The 20,819-nt window shown below is 43.2% G+C and overlaps 1 protein-coding gene across 1 annotated transcript in view; it reads left to right on the top strand.

Annotated features, from left to right (window-relative positions):
* LOC129644184 (antigen WC1.1-like) overlaps positions 1-20,819 on the top strand; it is a 46,610-nt gene that overhangs the window by 23,173 nt on the left and 2,618 nt on the right. Inside the window, exons 8-19 of the mRNA XM_055569680.1 lie at positions 840-1,154; positions 4,945-5,253; positions 5,347-5,655; positions 8,371-8,463; positions 8,540-8,854; positions 9,972-10,286; positions 17,212-17,257; positions 17,344-17,654; positions 17,905-17,937; positions 18,485-18,622; positions 19,010-19,099; positions 19,975-20,112. Of these exons, the coding sequence (XP_055425655.1) occupies positions 840-1,154; positions 4,945-5,253; positions 5,347-5,655; positions 8,371-8,463; positions 8,540-8,854; positions 9,972-10,286; positions 17,212-17,257; positions 17,344-17,654; positions 17,905-17,937; positions 18,485-18,622; positions 19,010-19,099; positions 19,975-20,112 (2,412 nt within the window). The remainder of the gene's footprint in view (positions 1-839; positions 1,155-4,944; positions 5,254-5,346; positions 5,656-8,370; positions 8,464-8,539; positions 8,855-9,971; positions 10,287-17,211; positions 17,258-17,343; positions 17,655-17,904; positions 17,938-18,484; positions 18,623-19,009; positions 19,100-19,974; positions 20,113-20,819) is intronic.

Raw genomic sequence — 20,819 nt, 5'->3', positions numbered from 1 at the left:
AATATTGGAGGGGAAAAGCTGCTGTGTGAGAGAGGCTCTCAAGACTCGAGTTTTGTCTCCAGCACCAGGTAGCCCCCAGATTATGCTGCTTCCTGTCACAACAGTAGTCCTCTGCTTGTCCAAGCCCGGATTCTGAATCATTAAATTATGCAATGAATTGGCAAATTCCCACAGAGAAAAAGAAGCCATAGATCCTGGACTAACATTGAAATAATCTCCACTCTTTAGAATTTTAGCATATTTAGTCCATGTTGTGTTAACAAATGTCGAATACATTTACTGTTTCTTAAAAAATAGTTTCCAGCTTTTAAAGTTGTATCCAGAAAGACCCAGCAAGACACATTGGCCTGCTGTGAACTCCATTCTCCCTGGAAGTGGAAAATTTTAGGTTTAATTCTCTACTTCATTATTTACTTAAAGTGCAGCACTAATAGACATTATTTAACCTTTCTTTACCTACTTTTTTTCTTTTTTAACCTTTCCTCCTACTTTTCAACCTTATTAATTCTCTTGCCACTGCTATAAGAAACCAGACCCAGCTGCTGCCCCAGTGCAATGCTGTTGTTGCTGCTGCCAAGTCGCTTCAGTCGTGTCCGACTCTTAGCGACCCCATGGACTGCAGCCTACCAGGCTCCTCTGTCCATGGGATTGTCCAGGCAACAGTACTGGAGTGGGTTGCCATTGCCTTCTGCACGAGTGCAAAGACTCTATATCAGAACCAGCAGGGTCTGCAGCCTCAGAGGAGAGCGCCTCCTACTGCTCGGGTGAGGGTCCCACAGGACAGAAGACCCTTCTCATTCTCCAGGTCAACGCCCCGTGTCCCATTTCTCTCTCCTCAGACAGCAGACAGCTCCGCCTGGTGGACGGGGGCAGTCACTGCGCCGGGAGAGTGGAGATCCTTAACCAGGGCTCCTGGGGCACCATCTGTGATTTCAGCTGGGACCTGGACGATGCTCGCGTGGTGTGCAGACAGCTGGGCTGTGGAAAAGCCCTCGATGCCACTCTCTCTTCTTCCTTTGGGGCGGGATCAGGGCCCATTTGGCTGGACAACGTGAGGTGCACAGGAAAGGAGTCCCACGTGTGGAGGTGCCCTTCCCGGGGCTGGGGGAAGCACTACTGCGATCATAGCCTGGATGCAGGAGTCATCTGCTCAGGTATGGTCAGTCCATTGCCCACAAGGTGAGAGAATGGAAAGTTCCAAGAAAGCTGGTGTCTGATCCGAGGGACAATAGGGGATGGGTGGGCTAGAGAGGGCTGAGACAACTACCCTTCCTCCATGAGTGCCCTGTAGCTTGAGCAATGAGCTTCATATACTTTCCTCTTACAAGTCTCCGCTATTCTTTTCTTCTCCAGTGGTCTTACCTGACACTAAAATAGCTTTATTTATTCTCCCAGTTAAAATAAATCCTCATAATTTTTTCATAATTCACTTTTTGTAAAAGTGAAACATTTGCTAACAGCCACATACACACTCCCTTTGCACAGGAAGGCTATGAGAGGGAGGGACAAACAATGAGGATGTACTTTCCTGGGTGGAGTTGTTTCTATACAAACAGTGTGAGACATTATTTTGCACTAGGTTAGTATGAGTCGAGGCTACTCCTACTATAGGAGGATATTATTTACATGTATAGAGGGTATCCCTACAAGGGTCATCATTTAACAGATCAGAGATTCTTATGGATTTGTGCCAGATTTCAAGTTTCCTTTGCAAATTTAGACATAAATGTTTATAGTTCTTTGATGGTAGAGAATTATTGATGAAATGCTCTGAGTCATATATTCTTCCATTGTTACTAGAAAAGTCTCTCTCTCCAATTTTTCCTGTAAAACATCTGTGTAAATGCAAACTTTGGAGGAACACTTAGCCATGCACTGACAAGTCAAAGGTGGAGGTAATAAATCTTGAATTTCTGTGTTTTATGTTAAGAGATTATAAAGTTTATATCTGATGGCCTCAATAATATAAGAGAATTGCATTTGGGGGCTTATTTGGGGTAAGTGGACAAATATAATTTTTGAAGAAGGTGGAAAAGGTTTTATAGTAGCTGGGAGGAAGGTGAATGGCAATGGGAGCTGATGAAGGTAACTGTGAGGTTCTCTGAGCAGCACTGAGGGGCCAGGTGTGGTGTGAAGGATGCTACGTGTGTCTAAGGACACAGGATGTGTACACAGCAAAAGGCCAGACAAGGATATGTCTTTACTATATTTAATATCTTTACTCACATTGGCCTTCTATTTAATAATTTTCTTGGAATTATCACACACTTATTCTTCCATGTAAATTTTAAAATCAAGTAGAAAATGAAAAGGATATACTATATCTCAGAAGTCTCTATCCTGATATGTATAAGACTTTATTGAGTATTCAGCATATATTTGAATATTTCACATGTATCAGGGTATATAAAACAGAATACAAGAAATACTTTTTTCTTGTTCTTTCTAAATTTTTAATCCCATAGAATTAATATAACAATATCAATAACCTCATATATGCAGATGATGCCACCCTAATAGCAGAAAGTAAAGAGGAATAGAGGAGAGCTTCTTGATGAAAGTGGAAGAGAAGAGTGAAAAAGCTGGCTGGAAACTCTGCATTCAAAAAACTAATATCATGGCATCCAGTCCCAGCACTTAATGGCTAAGAGATGAGGAAAAAATGGAAACAGCAACAGACTTATTTTCTTGGGCTCCAAAATCACTGCAGACTGTGACTGCAGCCATGAAATTAAAAGACGCTTGCTCCTTGGAAGAAAAGCTATGACAAACCTGGACAGCAGATTAAAAAGCAGAGACATTACTTTGTGACAAATGTCCATATAGTCAAAGCTATGTTTTGTTTTGTTTTTTTCCGGTAGTTATGTATGGTAGTTATGTATGGATCATAAAGAAGGCTGAGCACTTAAGAATTGATGCTTTTGAACTGTGGTGCTGGAGAAGACTCTGGAGAGTCCCTTGGACAGCAAGGAGATCAAATCAGTAAATCCTAAAGGAAATCAACCCTGAATAACTCATTGGAAGGATGTATGCTGAAGCTGAAGCTCTAATACTTTGGTCACATGATAAGAAGAAATGACTCATTGGAAAAGACCCTGAGGCTGGGAAAGATTGAAGACCAGAGAAGAAGGGGATGACAGAGGATGAGATGATTGGATGGCATCACTGACTCAATGGACATGAGTTTGAGTAAACTCAGGGAGATAGTGAAGACAGGGAAGCCTGGAGTGCTGCAGTCCATGGGGTCACCAAGAGTCGGACACGACTGAGTGACTAAGCAACAAAACAACCAGTTAAATAAAAATGTTTTAATTAGAATGTGTAGCCTGTGACCCAAACTCCCAGCCAGAGGAGGCTAGGGGTCCTAACCTGGGCCTCTCTGGGGAGATGGAAGTGGATAAATAATAAAAGGCAAGCAGATCATCCTCTCCCTCATCATTCATTCTTATATCAGTGGTCAAGCTAATCCTTCAATTCTTTAATTTCTGTGGTGTCTTTTCTGTTCTCTCCTGCTGTCTATAGTAGATTTTTATTCTGTTACATCATTCTTTTTGAGACTTCAAAGTTCACATACTTATGCAATCAGAGTCCTTTACCAGGACAAATTCCACCATTACATACATAACCATGAGCACACTCAGAAACCAGGAAAATTATTTTAAAAATTGTTCTTTATGATTTGCAGGGGTTTTTTCCCCATTGGATTACCTTTTCTCTGTCCAAATATGGTCCCTGAAGCACGAAATCATGATCATGAATCTTTTCTTTGGTCTCTCTCTCATACTCCATCCACTCCCCATTTAACCTACCACTTACCCCACCTCACTCCCTACAGAAGTTCTTCCCTTTTGGAGTATTCTTTCCATCTATTTGCAGCTCTTAAGATCATTTCTTCTTTTCTGCATTGGGGGAATTTGGAAAGGGTAGTAGTGTTAAGTGGCAAATGGGAGCAGCCCAGGGGATAAAAGGTGTTAAAATCTTGTTGAACAAATATTTGGTTTCCAAATCTATGTTTCATCATTATTGAGGCTTTTGCAATTTAGAAATCTCTTAAATATATATGGCTTGCTTGCTCTCTGCTATCTTCCTCTCACTCTCCTTTTTCGTAGCTTGCTGGCTTCTTATCTCAGAAATCCAAATAGGAAAGGAATATGCAGTAGGCACATAGATAGGGTTAGAATACATTAAATTCTCATCACTCCTTCACATTTGCTAAGAATCTCATGTCTAGGATGAAGTAATCAACTAACTCAGTTGTCTTGCATAATCCCACTGAGACTTCGCTTTCTCTCAGGTGTGTTCATACATCCTAGGTTTTTAAGAAAGATGGCTAGCATCATTCCCTTCCTCTCCTATGACTCTCTGAGCTTTCATCACTTCCAAACTTATCTGTGAACAACTTCTTTCACAATTAGGTTACCTAATTGTGACCTAATGCCTGCAACTCAGATCCAGCCCGCATGCTGTTCCCATCCCCAGTGACTTGAATATGGGCTCAGAGAAACGTGCCCAAAATTCTAGCCCCAGAAATTTCAGGATGACCTTCTAAACTTCTCTGACTCTTAGGCCTCTAACCTCTCGAATCCCATGATCTTTTTTCACTCTCATTTAGTTCGGCTGTGCACTCAAGTTTGAATGTCTACCACTGTGCAGTTTCTTTGGGCCTCTGTAGTTTCTAGGCCCCCAGATAAGAATTAACATTCCTAACCAATATATATTCTCGGGATTCAGCCATTCCAAACTGACCCTGCAGTCCTTCTGGATATCTCTTCAGAACCTTGCTCATGAAAATGCAATTTGACAATGACAGTCAAATTCTCTCTTCTTATCCCCTCTTATTCCACTGCTGGAAAAAGCCTTCCCACCATTGCCTGTGAGGTGTTGTTTCCAATTGTCAAGCCAGTTTCATGAACAGTCACTGGCTTTGTTCTTTGTTTCTCTTAGGATTTGTGCGTCTGGCTGGAGGGGATGGACCCTGCTCAGGGCGAGTAGAAGTGCATTCTGGAGAAGCCTGGACCCCAGTGTCTGATGGAAACTTCACACTCCCCACTGCCCAGGTCATCTGTGCAGAGCTGGGGTGTGGCAAGGCTGTGTCTGTCCTGGGACATGTGCCCTTCAGAGAGTCCAATGCCCGGGTCTGGGCTGAAGAGTTCAGGTGTGAGGGGGAGGAGCCTGAGCTCCAGTTCTGTCCCAGAGTGCCCTGTCCAGGGGGCACTTGCCACCACAGTGGAGCTGTTCAGGTTGTCTGTTCAGGTGAGATGCACATCAGGATTTAGCCTCTGTGTACACTTACTTCAAGCTAAAAAAGAAATATGATTTTGCTGAAATCCTATCTGTTTCTATCAGTGTACACAGATGTCCGGCTCGTGACAAACGGCTCCTCTCAGTGTGAGGGGCAGGTGGAGATGAACGTTTTTGGACAATGGAGAGCGCTCTGTGCCTCCCACTGGAGTCTGGCCAATGCCAATGTTGTCTGTCGTCAGCTCGGCTGTGGAGTCGCCATCTCCACCCTGAACAGAGCAGAAGGAAGTGATCAACTCTGGAAAGCCCGATTTCACTGCTCAGGGACTGAGTCCTTCCTGTGGAAATGCCCTGTGACTACCCTGGGTGTTCCTGACTGTTCCCATGGCAACACGGCCTCTGTGATCTGCTCAGGTAAGACAGGGAAGGGCTACTATACTTAGGATGCTCCTGGAGTGAAATTTCCCCAGAGCAGAGACTAAGGGAAAACAGGCTTAAAAAGAAAGATATTCTGTAGTGAAATGTTTAATCTTGTTACTGAACTCGAGTTTCAGCTGCTCATTACTCAAGAATCCAACACAGAGACAAGTGTGGGGTAAAATTAAAGACAGCTTTATTGAGGAAACCAGCCGTTCTGGGGAGACAGAGGACTAATGCACCAAAGAACCAGCTCCTCCTTGCTAATCAGGAGTGCACAGGTGGAAGTAGGGGACAGGATACCTGCAGAGTAGCACAGCTAGCCCCGACAATCATCTTGAAATAGGTCTGGTCAGTGTCACCTTTATTGTTTGAATTACAGTTAATCATCAGTTCTAGTGTTGGTTTGTTCCCAGTTCCTTGAGGCCGATCTTGGAATTGTGTAAGATGAAGATTATGAACTTCCTTGTTGGCTCAGATGATAAAGAACCTGCCTGCAATGCAAGAGTCTCGGGTTTGATCCCTGGGTTGGGAAAATCCCCTGGAGAAGGAGCTGGCTCCCCACTAGTCTGGTCATCATGTAATTTATTGCTACCACCTGTTTGGGATTTTAGTATCTGCAAAATAGCTCAAAAGATATGGCTCAGGATGTTATCTATAGCCCATAAGAAGGAACTAAAGGTCCTTGACTTTGTTTAGGGCTAAACTATTATTATTTTGTACCATTTGACTGTTTTCCTTTTTTTTTCTAATTTTTTTTCATTTCTGTGATCAAATTTATTCTTTAGCTAGGTTTTTCTACAAACAGAGGCAGGTGGAGGACATGAGGGTGGTCTGTCCTGAGAAGGCTCTGTAAGGTCCTGCTCCATAGCATTCTCATTGTTTACTCATTTTTTTTCAGGGGAAAGAAGTGCTAAGAAATGCTAAGAAGTGCTATGTCAGGGAAAGAAACGCCTAGATGAATATTTTTTATGAAACATTATTATTTAAGGATAATAATAGAGAACAAAGTACAAACAATAAGTGTATACCTAGGTCATGTTCTCCAACCCAGATCTACAAAGAGAACATGCACAGCACCACAGAGTCACTATCGCCTCCCAATAGCTGTGTCGTCCTCCTCTCCAGGGAAGACTGCTTACCTAAGACTTGTACCTAAGACTTGTCACTGAGTTGTGTCTGACTCTTTTGTGACCTCATGGACTGCCATGCTCCTTTGTCCATAGGATTTCTCAGGCAAGAATACTGGAGTGGATTGCCATTTTTTTCTCCAAAGGCTCTTCCCAACCCAGGGATGGAACCCCAGTCTCCTGTTCGGCAGGCAGATTCTTTACCACTGAGTCACCTGGGAGGCCCACATGTATATGTATAACTTACTAAGTTTGCTGTACAGCAGAAGCTACCACAACATTGTAAAGCAATTATACTCAAAAATTAATAAATTAAATAAAATAAATTCTTTGTCAGGTAACTTTAAGAGCCAAATACCCTGGGAAATTTTTTAATGTTTCTTTTTGCTCTGGTTTTCTATGAGATCTCTTTTATATAAGTATTTTTAAAATCACAAACATTGTAGATAAATAATTGTACAACTCCTTCAGAAAGGTTTTTGTTTTGCTTCTTCTATTTAGGGGTAGATTAAGCTCAACATTCAGAAAACTAAGATCATGGCATCTGGTCCCATCACTTCATGGGAAATAGATGTGGAAACAGTGGAAACAGTGTCAGACTTTATTTTTGGGGGCTTCAAATCACGGCAGATGGTGATTGCAGCCATGAAATTAAAAGACACTTACTCCTTGGAAAGAGGGTTATGACCAACCTAGATAGCATATTCAAAAGCAGAGACATTACTTTGCCAACAAAGGTTCATCTAGTCAAGGATATGGTTTTTCCTGTGGTCATGTATGGGTGTGAGAGTTGGGCTGTGAAGAAAGCTGAGGGCTAAAGAATTGATGCTTTTGAACTGTGGTGTTGGAGAAGACTCTTGAGAGTCCCTTAGACTGCAAGGAGATCCAACAAATCCATTCTAAAGAAGATCAGTCCTGAGTGTTCTTTGGCAGGAATGATGCTAAAGCTGAAACTCCAGTACTTTGACCACCTCTTGCGAAGAGTTGACTCATTGGAGAAGACTCTGATGCTGGGAGGGATTGGGGGCAAGAGGAGAAGGGGACGACAGAAGATGAGATGGCTGGATGGCATCACAGACTTGATGGACGTGAGTTTGAGTGAACTCCGGGAGTTGGTGATGGACAGGGAGGCCTGGCGTGCTGCAATTCATGGGGTCGCAAAGAGTCGGACACCACTGAGCGACTGAACTGAACTGAATTGAAGAATAGAACAACTTGTTTAACTCATTCTTAGGGCAAAGCTTGGCTTAAAACCGGAATCGTGCCATTGTCAGTACCAGGGCTCTTCATGGAGAAAGGGAACATGAAGATTATGGTAACTTTACCAGTATGTTCCAGCTTTCATCTCAGCTCCATCCCTAGGTCATTATTTATTTTTTTCTTTTGAACGTTTTACTTTGTCTTGGGGTATAGCTGATTAACAACGTTGTTATGGTTTCAGGTGAACAGCCAGGGACTTGGCCATACACATATATGCATCCATTTTCCCCCAAACTTCCCTCCCCTCCTAAAAATTATTTAGTTTAACTGACTTTCCTGTTCTTTAACCCTCCCAACCCTCTAATCGTCGCTGTTTCTTCAGGAAACCAGACCCAGGTGCTGCCCCAGTGCGACCACTTTGTGTCTGAACCAGCAGGATCTGCGGCCTCAGAGGAGAGGGCCCCATACTGCTCAGGTGAGGGTCTCACAGGACAGAAGACTCTTCTCATTCCCTAGGTCAACGCCCCATTGTCCCATTTCTCTCTCCTCAGACAGCAGGCAGCTCCGCTTGGTGGACGGGGGCGGTCACTGCGCTGGGAGAGTGGAGATCCTTGACCAGGGCTCCTGGGGCACCATCTGTGATGACGGCTGGGACCTGGACGATGCCCACGTGGTGTGCAGGCAGCTGGGCTGTGGAGAAGCCGTTAATGCCACGGGATCTGCTCACTTTGGGGCAGGATCAGGGCCCATCTGGCTGGACGACCTGAACTGTGCTGGAAATGAGTCCCAGGTGTGGACGTGCCCTTCCCGGGGCTGGGGGCGGCACGACTGCAGACACAAGGAGGACGCCGGGGTCATCTGCTCAGGTCTGTGCTGCACACTGTCCACAGTTTGGGGGAGGGGTGGGGCCCAGGAGGACGGGGGTCTGAGCCCTGAGGGAGAGATGCTGAAAGGACCAGAGAAGGAGGCTTCCTTCCATGAAGCCTGTCCAACAGAGGTAAAGACGAGGTGCTTTCACTGCCTCCTGCAGCAGCTGAGATTCTGGTCCTTTCTTCTGAGTAGTGTTTCCTGGCAGAGTCTTTTGTCACAGTTTTTCTTGAAATCAGGGCTCACCCTTCTGGTACGTATAGTAGAGACATCTTAAAGCCACTGTGCTAGTTTTTGCTTGTTCTATAACAAATTGCTACATTGTTAATGGTTTAAAACAACATATTTATTTCCTTACACTTCTGTAGCTTAGATGTCCAGCAGGGATCTCACTGGATTGTGATAAAAGTTTCAGCAGGGCCACATCACTTCTGAGCCTCTGGGAAAGAATCTGTTTCCTGTCTTTTCAAGCTTCTAGAAACCACCTGCCTTCCTTCACTCATAATCCCATTCTGTTCATCATCAGACCAGCAATGCTCCACCTCTCTAACCATTATCCATATTCACATCTCCCTCTAACCAGAACGAGGAAAAGGATTCCACTTTAAAGGATAGTGAGTCTAAGAATGTGATTAGACCATGCTCAGGAGGTTAATCTGCCGTATTTCAGGTTACTCTTAGCATCCCAAGCACCATACCGTAATCACATATGTAAAGTCCTCTTTGCCAGATAAGGAAACATAGACACGGGTTCCATGTAGACATCTGTGGGTCCATTATTCCATCTGCCTCCACACTGTCCACATCACACCCCTTTCATACACTCTTTTAGATGTTTTGTCAGGAAGCAGGAGTCAGCTCCCTCTCCCTGCAGGTGTCCAGGTTGATCTTCCTCTCAGTTCATATCCACTACATCATGGTGGTAGAAATATTTAGAAAGACAGACACAAATGGACAAAGTCAGGTGAAAAGGAGACAAGTTTCACTCTGGTCTTATAATGTATTTGCTTCCTCAGCTGGGTCACAGATGAATGTTCACAATTTTGGGGAGAGAGGAAAACCCAGAGCACTGAATGGAGTGTTCACTGTGTCCTGTCTCCTCTCTTTCAATCTTAGAATTCCTGGCCCTCAGGATGGTCAGCGAGGACCAGCAGTGTGCTGGGTGGCTGGAAGTTTTCTACAACGGGACCTGGGGCAGTGTCTGCCGCAGCCCCATGGATGATGTCACCGTGTCCATCATCTGCAGACAGCTTGGCTGTGGGGACAGTGGAAGTCTCAACACCTCTATTGGTCTCAGGGAAGGTTCTAGACCCCAGTGGGTAGATTTAATTCAGTGTCGGAAAACTGATACCTCTCTCTGGCAGTGTCCTTCTGGCCCATGGAAATACAGTTCATGCTCTCCAAAGGAGGAAGCCTACATCTCGTGTGCAGGTGACTTATGTCTGTTTCTGTGTCTTTCCCAACCCTGTAGGATGTTGTTAGTGAGATTTGATATATTAAAATCTAAGTGATGGGTTTAAATTGAGTTTATAAAATGAAGTTTGGATGGAGCTAATTTAATCTACATGTTCCAAACTGGCTTTATGAAAATTTTTAATTGATATAATTGATACAACATTATATTTTTTGCTGTGTACAACATAATGCTTATATATTTGTGTGTATTGATAAATGATCACTACAGTAAGTCTAGTTATATCTCTATATATGGATCCATATATGTAGATCCATATATATAGTTAAAAATTTTTCTTACATGATGAGAATGTTTAAGATGTATTTTCTTGCCCTCCTTCAAATAGACAATACAGTATTCACCATGCTGTATGTTATATCTCTTCACCCATTAATTTTATAATTCAAATTTATACCTTTTGATTACCTTTGCCCACACCAAATCCCCCACCTCTGGCAGCCACCAACTACTCAGCATCTCTGAACTTGCTTTTTGTTTTAATATTACACATATAAATGAGATTATATGGTATTTTTCTTTCTCTGTCTGATTTGTTTTACTTAGCATAATGCCCTTGAGGTCCATCCATGTTGTTGAAACTGGCAAGATTTTCTTCTTTTTTATGGGTGGATATAAGTCTATACTACATTTTCTTTATCCATTCATCAGTGAAGACTTACATTGTTTGACTCATATATATTGCTATAAAATACTAAAAGGTAATACTGTTAAAGTGCTGCGGTCAATACGTCAGCAAATTTGGAAGATTCATCAGTGGCCACAGGACTGGAGAAGGTCAGTTTCCATTTCAATCTCAAAGAAGGGCAATGCCAATGAATGGTCAACTACCTCACAATTGTGCTCATTTCACATGCTAGCAAGGTTATACTCAAAGTCTTTCAAGCTAGGCTTCAGCAGTAAGTGAACTGAGAACTTCCGAGATGTACAAGCTGGCTTTAGAAAAGGCAGAGAAACCAGAGATCAAATTGCCAACATTTGTTGGATCATGGAGTAAGCCAGAGAATTCCAGAAAAACATCTGCTTCATTGACTACATAAAGCCTTTGACCATGTGGATCACAATGAACTGTGGAAAATTCTTAAAGAGATGAGAATACCAGAGCACCTTACCTGCCTCCTGAGAAACCTGTATGCAGATCAAAAAGCAGCAGTTGGAACTGGACATGAAACAACCGACTGGTTCCAAATTGGGAAAAGAGTTCATCAAGGCTGTAGATTGTCACCCTGTTTATTTAACTTATATGCAGAGAACATCATAGGAAATGCCAGGCTGGATGAATCACAAGCTGGAATCAAGATTGCTGTGAGAAATATCAACAACCTCAGATACACAGATGATACCACTCTAATGGCAGAAAGCCAAGAGGAACTAAAGAGCCTCTCATTGAGGGTGAAAGAGGAGAGTGAAAAAGCTGGTTTGCAGCTCAACATTCTAAAACCTAAGATCATCAGCACTTCATGGCAAATAAAAGGGGAAAAAGTGTAAACAGTGACAGATTTTCTTTTCTTGGACTCCCAAATCACTGCTGATGGTGACTGCAGCCATGAGATTAAAAGAGGCTTGCTCCTCTGTGACAAAGCTAGACAGAGTATTAAAAGCAGAGACATTGCTTTGCTGACAAAGGTCCATATTGTCAAAGCTATATTTTTTTCCAGTAGTCAAGTCTGGACATGAGAGCCGGGCTATAGAAGAAGCTAAAAAGAGTTGATTCTTTTGAATTGTGGTGATTGGATGCTGCAATTGAATTGAGAGTCCTTTGGGCAGCAAGGAGATAAAACCAATCAATCCTAAAGGAAATCAACCCTGAATAGTCATTGGAAGGACTGATGCTGAAGCTGAAGCTCCAATACTTTGGCCACGTGATGAGAAGAGCTGACTCATTGGAAAAGACCCTGATGCTGGGAAAGACTGAAGGCAAAAGAAGAAGGGGGCCACAGAGGATGAGGTAGTTAGATAGCATCACCAGTTCAGTGGACATGAATTTAAGCAAACTTTGGGAGTTAGTGAAGGACAGAGGAGCCTGGCATGCTGCAGTCCATGGGGTTGCAAAGAGTCAGACACAACCTAGCAACTGAACACATGTTGCTGCAGTGAACATTGGGTTTTCAAGTTAGTGTTTTTGTTTTCCTCAGATAAACACCTCAAAAGTGAAATTGCTAAATCATATGGCAGTTCTATTTTTAATTTTTGATGCACCTCAATACTGTTTCCATAGGGGCTGCATCAACTTACATTCCCTCTAACTGTGCAAAAGCTTTCCTGTCTCTTCACGTTCTCTTCAACTCCTGTTATTTCTTCTTTTTGATAAAAGCCTTTCTAGAGGATATGAGGTCTTCTCATTGTGGTTTTGATTTGTATTTTCTGATGATTAATAGTGTTGAGCATGTTTTCATGTACCTATTGGCAAGTTGTATGTATTCTTTAAAAAAGTGTCTATTCAGGTTCTCTGCCCATTAAAAAAAAATCAGATTGTTTGTTTTTTGCTGCTGAGTTGTATGAGTTCCTTGTGTATTTTGGATAATAATCCTTACCAGAGATATAATATGCAAATATTTTCTCCAATTCCATAGGTTGCTTTTTCACTTTGTTGATGGCTTCCTTAATTGGGCAGAAGATTTTTAGCCTTATGTCATCACAACTGCTTGTTTTTACTCTTGTTCCCTTTGCTTTTCGTGTCAGATCCAAAAAATCATCACAAAGACTGGCGTTAAGGATTTTATTTTCTGTTTTTTTCCTGTAGAAATTTTATGGCGTCAGGACTTGTGATCAAGTCTTTAATCTATTTTGAGTTAATTTTTGTTAATGGTGTAAGATAGTGGTCCAGTTTCACTTTTTGCATGTGGCTGTCCAGGTTTCCCAATGCCATTTACTGAAAAAACGCTCCTTTTCCCACAGTATATTCTTGGCTTCTTTGTCAAAAATTAATTGACCATAGAAATGTGGGTTTATTTATGGACTCTCTACTTTGTTCCATTGATCTCTGTGTTCATTTTTATACCAACGACATACTGTTTTTATTAATATAGCTTTGTAATATAGTTTGAAATCAAGAAGCACGACACCTCTAGCTTTGTTATTCTTTGTCAAGATTGCTTTGGTATTGAGCGTCTTTTGTGGTTCCATGCAAATTTTAGGATTGTTTCTTCTGTATCTGTGAAAATTTCCATTGGAATTTTGATAAGGATTGCAGTGAATCTGTAGATGCTTTGGGCAGTATGGCCATATTAATAATATTAGATCTTCCAATCCATGAGCACAGAATATCTTTCCCTTTATTTGTGTCATCTGCAGTATCTTTCATCAATGTGTTTATATTTTTCAGTGTACAGGTCTTTCACCTCCTTGGTTAAATTTATTCCTAGATATTTTATTCATTTTCATGCAAATGTAAGTAGAATTGTTTTCTCAGTTTCTTTTATAGCAGTTTGTTGTTAGTATAAAGAAATGCATATGATTCATTTTGATATATGGCAAAACCAATACAGTATTGTAAAGTTAAATAAAATAAAATTAAAAAAAAAAGAAAAATGGAAAAAAAAAAAGAAATGCATATGATTTTTGTATACAGATTTTTCTTCTACAACTTTACTGAGTGTATTAGTTCTCATATTTTTGCTGAAGTCTTTAGTGTTTTCTACATATAATATCATGTAAGGGGGTTTCTTTCCTCATGACTCTGATGGTAAAGAATCTGTCTGCAATGCAAGAGACCTGGGTTCAGTCCCTGGGTCAGGAAGATCCCCTGGAGGAGGGAATGGCAACCCACTCCAGTATTCTTGCCTGGAGAATCCCAATGGACAGAGGAGCCTGGCAGGCTGCAGTCCTTGGGGTTGTGAAGAGTCAGACACGACTGAGTGACTAACACTTTCACTTTTCAATGTGCAAATAGTGTCAGTTTTGTCTCTTCCTTTCAGATTTGGATATCTTGATTTTCTTTTTATTGCCTGATGGATCTGGATAGGACTACCAAAACTAAGTTGAATAAAAGTGGTGAGAGTAGACATTTTTGTCTTGTGTCTAATTTCAGAGGAAAAGCTTTCAGTTTTTTAGAGTCAAGTATGTCAGCTGTGTACTTTTCATATGGCCTTAATTATATTGAGATGCAATCCTTCTATACCTACTTTGTAAAAGAGTTTTTACTGTAAGTGGATGTTGAATTGGTCAAACACTTTTTCTGCATCCTTTGAGGATATGATTTTTTTTGTTTTGTTTTTTTCTTTTTTTTAATTTTATTTTATTTTTAAACTTTACAAAATTGTATTAGTTTTGCCAAATATCAAAATGAATCCGCCACAGGTATACATGTGTTCCCCATCCTGAACCCTCCTCCCTCCTCCCTCCCCATACCATCCCTCTGGGTCATCCCAGTGCACTAGCCCCAAGCATCCAGTATCTTGCATCAAACCTGGACTGGCAACTCGTTTCATACATGATATTTTACATGTTTCAATGCCATTCTCCCAAATCTTCCCACCCTCTCCCTCTCCCGTAGTCCATAAGACTGTTCTATACATCAGTGTCTCTTTTGCTGTCTCGTACACAGGGTTATTGTTACCATCTTTCTAAATTCCATATATATGCATTAGTATACTGTATTGGTGTTTTTCTTTCTGGCTTACTTCACTCTGTATAATAGGCTCCAGTTTCATCCACCTCATTAGAACTGATTCAAATGTATTCTTTTTAATGGCTGAGTAATACTCCATTGTGTATATGTACCACAGCTTTCTTATCCATTCATCTGCTGATGGACATCTAGGTTGCTTCCATGTCCTGGCTATTATAAACAGTGCTGCGATGAACATTGGGGTACAGGTGTCTCTTTCCCTTCTTTTTATCTTCATTTTGTTTATTTGGTGTATCACATTGATTAATTTGTGAATGTTGAACTATCCTTGTATCCTTGGAACAAATATCACTTGATCATGGTGTATGATTCTTTTAGTGTCTTGTCAAATTCAGTTTTGTAATATTTTGTTGATGATTTTTGCACCTGTACTTATCAGAGTATTAGCCCATAATTTTCTTTTCTCATGGTGTCCTTATCTGGCTTTGGTATCAGACTGATGTTGGCTTCATAAAATGAATTTGGAAGTGTTCTTTTCTTCTGTTTTTGGAAGAGTTTGAGAAGGCTCCACCACTAAATACTGTTACATTGGGAACTGAGATTTCAGCAATAAATTTGGAATGAAATAAATATATGTTGGCGAGGGCGACAAATAGTCAAACCATAGCACCTTATTCCTTCAACATTTCTCTCTCTGTTTCTCTTTCTCCTTCCCTCCCCCTCCACATACACAAACACACACACCCCCTTCAGGTACACCTTGAATGGTATGCTGGATGTTGCCTGAAACCCATAGCTAAGAGAATGTGGGATCAGATACTTCAAAAGCAGAAGCTCACTCTCTTCCTTGCCTCTCTTTGCTCATCTCTTTGTCTTTTTCATTTGAAGGCCAAAGAGGCATTACACTGTGAGACCTTTTATTGATGATATTTTTCCTACAATTAAACCCTGTGAATTGAAAGTGGTAAAATCTTTGACCATGACAATGAGCAACCCGCTCACAGAGGTCCTGCCATCGTTTTCTCAGAGGTTCTCTGCATAGAATGGGTAGGAGTTTTGATAGGATGATCTGGAAAGAATATATAAATATTGATACTTTATGACAGGTACTATTTACCCTTCTGTTTTTTTGAATTTCTATTTCTCTCAGCTTCAATTCTTTTATATGTATTTTCAGTCTTTTGTTTATTATTTCTGCATCTTCTCAATACAAATTGTTCTCAGTAGGCTTTTTTTAACCATTGCAAAAATTTCTGGCTTACTCAGTGTGTACATATATGTATCCATATATCTTCTCAGAATTCTACTAAGTCTTTCCAGTATACTTCCTTTTAAGAGATTCCTAACCAACACTATGGGCTTTTCTGGTGGCTCAGACAACAAAGAAACTGCCTGCAGTGTGGGAGACCTGGGTTTGATCCCTGGGTAGGGAGGATCCAGTGGAGAAGTGAATAGCAATCCACTCCACCATGTTTGTTTGGAAAATCCTATGGACAGAGGAGCCTGGTGGGCTGCAGTCCATAGGTCAAAAAGAGTTGGACAAGACTGAGCGACTAACACACACACACACATAACCAACACTACATTGTGGAGCAATTTCTTCCAATTAAAAATAAATTTAGAAAAGAGAGGTTCCTTTTACAACAGTAGTCTTCACTTGCCCACTTGTCACACTGAATAATAGGTAAGAGTAGTTTATAATCTATCTAGTAATTTTCCATTAAAATTGTATACATGAGATTTTGAATATAAATTGACTCTGTGCTTCTGGACTGATTATTTTTAATATCAACTATTATCATAGACTGTTACCATTCATTTATATTTGGTTTACTATTTCACTGATTAGTATGAATTTAAAAAAAGAAATTTTATTTCACTGAATTGTATTTGTCTATTCATTCATTTAATAAATATTTATCAAGCCACTATCTAGGTATTTCAAAATGGTTTTCCATAGATGTTTGTTGAATGAGTGCATACAATGTGCAGGCACTGTCCTAATAGCAGAAACATGGCACATATAAGATATACAAGGTCCTTCTTCTAATGGAACTTTCATTCGGAGGAGTGTGTGTACATTCGTAGATGTCTGTGTTTATATTTGCTGTGGGGTGTGAAGACTGATAAACAAGTAAATATTTAAAGTAATTTCAGCTGGTGATCAGATGCAGTGAATGTTTCATCCCAGGAGATAATGAGCCTGTGTTTTCACATGTCATTTGCACTGAGCCATGGATCTTAGATAATCTTATGTGGGGACAGGAACACCCTCAGCTGTCCCTGATCCACTGTTTCCCCGTTGTGTGCAGGAAGAAGACCCAAGAGCTGTCCAACTGCTGCCCCCTGCACAGGTATGTCGGCCCCGCCTCCTCCCATGGCTCCCAGGGGCTCCTTCCTCCCACTAGGGCAGTCACAGGAGGGGCTGCTGCCTTTTCGGATAGAGAGAAGCTCCGGCTCAGGGAAGGAGACAGCAAGTGCTCAGGGCGGGTGGAGGTGTGGCACAGCGGCTCCTGGGGCACCGTGTGCGATGACTCCTGGAGCCTGGCAGAGGCCGAGGTGGTGTGTCAGCAGCTGGGCTGTGGCCAGGCCCTGGAAGCCGTGCGGTCTGCAGCATTTGGCCCTGGAAATGGGAGCATCTGGCTGGACGAGGTGCGGTGTGGGGGCCGGGAGTCTTCCCTTTGGGACTGTGCTGCGGATTCCTGGGGGCAGAGCGACTGCAAGCACGAGGAGGATGCTGGTGTGAGGTGCTCTGGTGAGTGAGGGGCTCGGGGTCCACCCTGGGTGAGCTGGGGCAGCGCAGAGGCACTGGGGTGGTCCGGGCATGGTGGGGAGTTTGTGTTCAGACATCCCAGGTGCTGGGGCTCTGATCTAGGATGAGGGAGCTGGGAGGACCGGACACTGATGTTGTGCAGACTGAGGGGTGATTTCAGGCTCAGGACGGAAAAGGTTTGCCCTGCGTTCTGGCCAATTCTTCTTCCCCACAGTACTGTTTTTCTCTTTAGGTGTAAGGACAACATTGCCCACGACTACAGCAGGTACTGTGATCCATCCACATGCAGGAGAGAATACTCAAATACTGGGGACCTATTCTGTGGGCTCTCTGACAACTCAGAAGAGGAAAGAGTCTGAGGAGCCGTTGCTGTTGGGGAGGAGCCAGGGCATTATACGGGGGAAATCCCCTGCCTTGATGTCCAGGGTCAAATGTTCTCATGCCCAGGGTCTAAGAAAGTCTGGTTTCCATGTTGTAGAATCTAAGGATCTCCCACCTGCCCTTGAGTGTTGCTCCTCATCAGAGAGGTGCAGGTCCCTGGACTGTTTGATGCTCTGTCTCCTGAAGCCCAAGGAGAGGGGATGAGCTGCATCCTCAGAGGCTGTCTCGGCAAGGCAGCTCCCTGACAATCCCCATGTCTGCCTCGGGGCCACACTGGCCAGGGTGGAGTTGACTTGTCTCAATATGAGACCCAAGGGAACCCTGACACTGTCTGAGGCTGAGACGCCATTGTCCGGAGCTCCTGAACATGCTGACACAGATATTTCTCTGTGCCCAAGACTGTCTCCAGCCCTTTTTCCTGTTCTCCTTAGGGACCAGAACAACCTCAAATTTTCCCCCTGGTGTCTTCTCCCTGCCTGGGATCCTCTGCCTTATCCTGGGGGCCCTACTGTTCCTGGTCCTCATCATCCTGATGACTCAGCTGCTCAGATGGAGAGCAGAGCACAAAGGTGAACTGCAGGGGGAACTGGGGACCAGGGAGAGTGTGTGGAGGCAGGAGATGGGGCAGGTATGAAGACGGGAACCTGGGCCAGGTACTGTTCTGAGTTGCAGACTCCATGTACTCCTTGCTGAGCTGTAAGGGCTGAGTAGACAGAGGTTCTTAGGACTGGGGTGTGAACTCTCATAAGTCATGGCCTCTCCTGTGAGACCAGACAGAGTTGGCGCTGAGCTGTAATCAGGGTCAGATGAGGGGAGAAGGTGCTGACATGGTGCATGGGGTAGGAGACGATGCTGAGGTCCTGGCAGCCCCCATGTGAGCACCAGGGAGATGAAGGTGGGCTGGCTGGATCGGGGTATCTGGGGAAGCTTCTCTGACCTGCTGGGGGATCTCTCAGCCTTATCCAGCTATGAAGATGCTCTTGCTGAAGCTGTGTATGAGGAGCTCGATTACCTTCTGACCCAGAAGGAAGGTCTGGGCCGCCCAGGTGAGTGTCTCTGTCTGCCCTCCTGGGATCTCTGGTTGTCACCACCCACTGGCTGTGCACATCTTCTCAGCATCTGCACACCCCATGTGTGCCCCAGGCTCACAGAGACGGCTCCTCCAAAGAGGCAGAATGGCCTCTCAGAGCCCCGTGACCTCCCAGCCTCTGTCTACACTGCAGAAGCCAGGCCTGTCCCTTCTCAGCCTTAACTCAGGTCCCGTGGGTGTGGGGAGGAAAAATTCTGTGTGTTCTGTGATGTTTGTCTCCATATGAGGCTTCCCGTCAGAGTTCTCACTGACTAAACTGCCGTATTACACCAGGGATGGTGAGGACAACAGTGACTACAGATCCGCTCCAGGAAATAGAGGTGGACCTGCCTCGGCTGGGCTCTGGGGAGGAGAGTTTCCCTCATAGAGAGGAGATTTAAGGGGAATGGTTTTCCTTTGACGGACCAGAGGCATCCCTTGTGTCCAGATAGGGTTCGTCCTTCTCCTTCTCTGGCTGTTCTGTGATGTCTCATGTCAGGGCTGGTCTCTCTGTGTCCAGAATCACCACAGGCACGCAACGTTTTTTAAAAAATAACATCTGTAAAGCACAATTTTTCAAAGTACTTTAGCAATGCTCAGTGTTGGAAGAGTTGCTTTGAGATATGTAGTTTCCACCAGAAAATATTAAGATATGTAAAATCATGTTTTGGCTTATGGACACATCAAAATGAAACATGGTCTTAGAGAAAAAAGTCTTTTGAAACAAGGAGTGACTTGTGCCTCTATTCAGAAACTCAGAAACTCTGGGTCAGAAGGTATCTTAAGTATTCCCCAGACCAACCCACTTACTGCAGTTTCATCCACTCCCTTGTCTGCTCTTGGAACCCCCAGATCAGAGGACTGATGTCCCTGATGAAAATTACGATGATGCTGAAGAAGTACCAGTGCCTGGAACTCCTCCTGCCTCTCAGGGGAGCGAGGAGGAAGTGTCCCCAGAGAAGGAGAATGGGGGGAGGTCCTCTCAGACAGGTGAGTGGGGTCAGTTGATCTCCTGCAATCTTTCTATCTGAAAAGAGTGAATTTGTGCTCCTCAATGCCCAGCCTCCCTAGAGAGTCAAAATATAGGTAATCTCATATATTTGGTAGTATCATCTTGACCATATGCCATATTTAATGCTGTCAGACTCCTTGCAAGGAGTGAGGAATCACTCTGCTTTTGGCATTTATGTCTCCATAATGTGACATAAACTTATCACTTTGTGATATACTTGCATGAAGATTTATAGATTACAGAATTTCCTGGTGGTCCAGAGGTTCGGATTCTGCACTTTTACTGCTAGGGGCTAGGTTCAACCATGGTCAAGGAACTAAGATCCCACAAGCATTGTGCCATGGCCGAAAGAGAAACTTATCGATTAATTGAGCATACCCCACTCCAGTACTCTTGCCTGGAAAATCCCATGGATGGAGGAGACTGGTAGGCTGCAGTCCATGGGGTTGCTAAGAGTCAGACCAGACTTAGTGACTTTACTTTCACTTTTCACTTTGATGCATTGGAGAAGGAAATGGCAACCCACTCCAGTGTTTTTGCCTGGAGAATCCCAGGGAATGGGGAGCCTGGTGGGCTGCCGTCTATGGGGTCACACAGAGTCGGACACAACTGAAGTGACTTAGCAGTAGCAGCAGTAAAAGAAAGCTAAGCGCTGAAGAATTGATGCTTTTGAACTGTAGTGTTG

The sequence above is a fragment of the Bubalus kerabau genome, chromosome 1, assembly GCF_029407905.1.
Source record: "Bubalus kerabau isolate K-KA32 ecotype Philippines breed swamp buffalo chromosome 1, PCC_UOA_SB_1v2, whole genome shotgun sequence".
NCBI lineage: Eukaryota > Metazoa > Chordata > Mammalia > Artiodactyla > Bovidae > Bubalus > Bubalus kerabau.
Note: the sequence above shows the minus strand (reverse complement) of the source record. Positions and strands in the feature narration are given on the sequence as shown.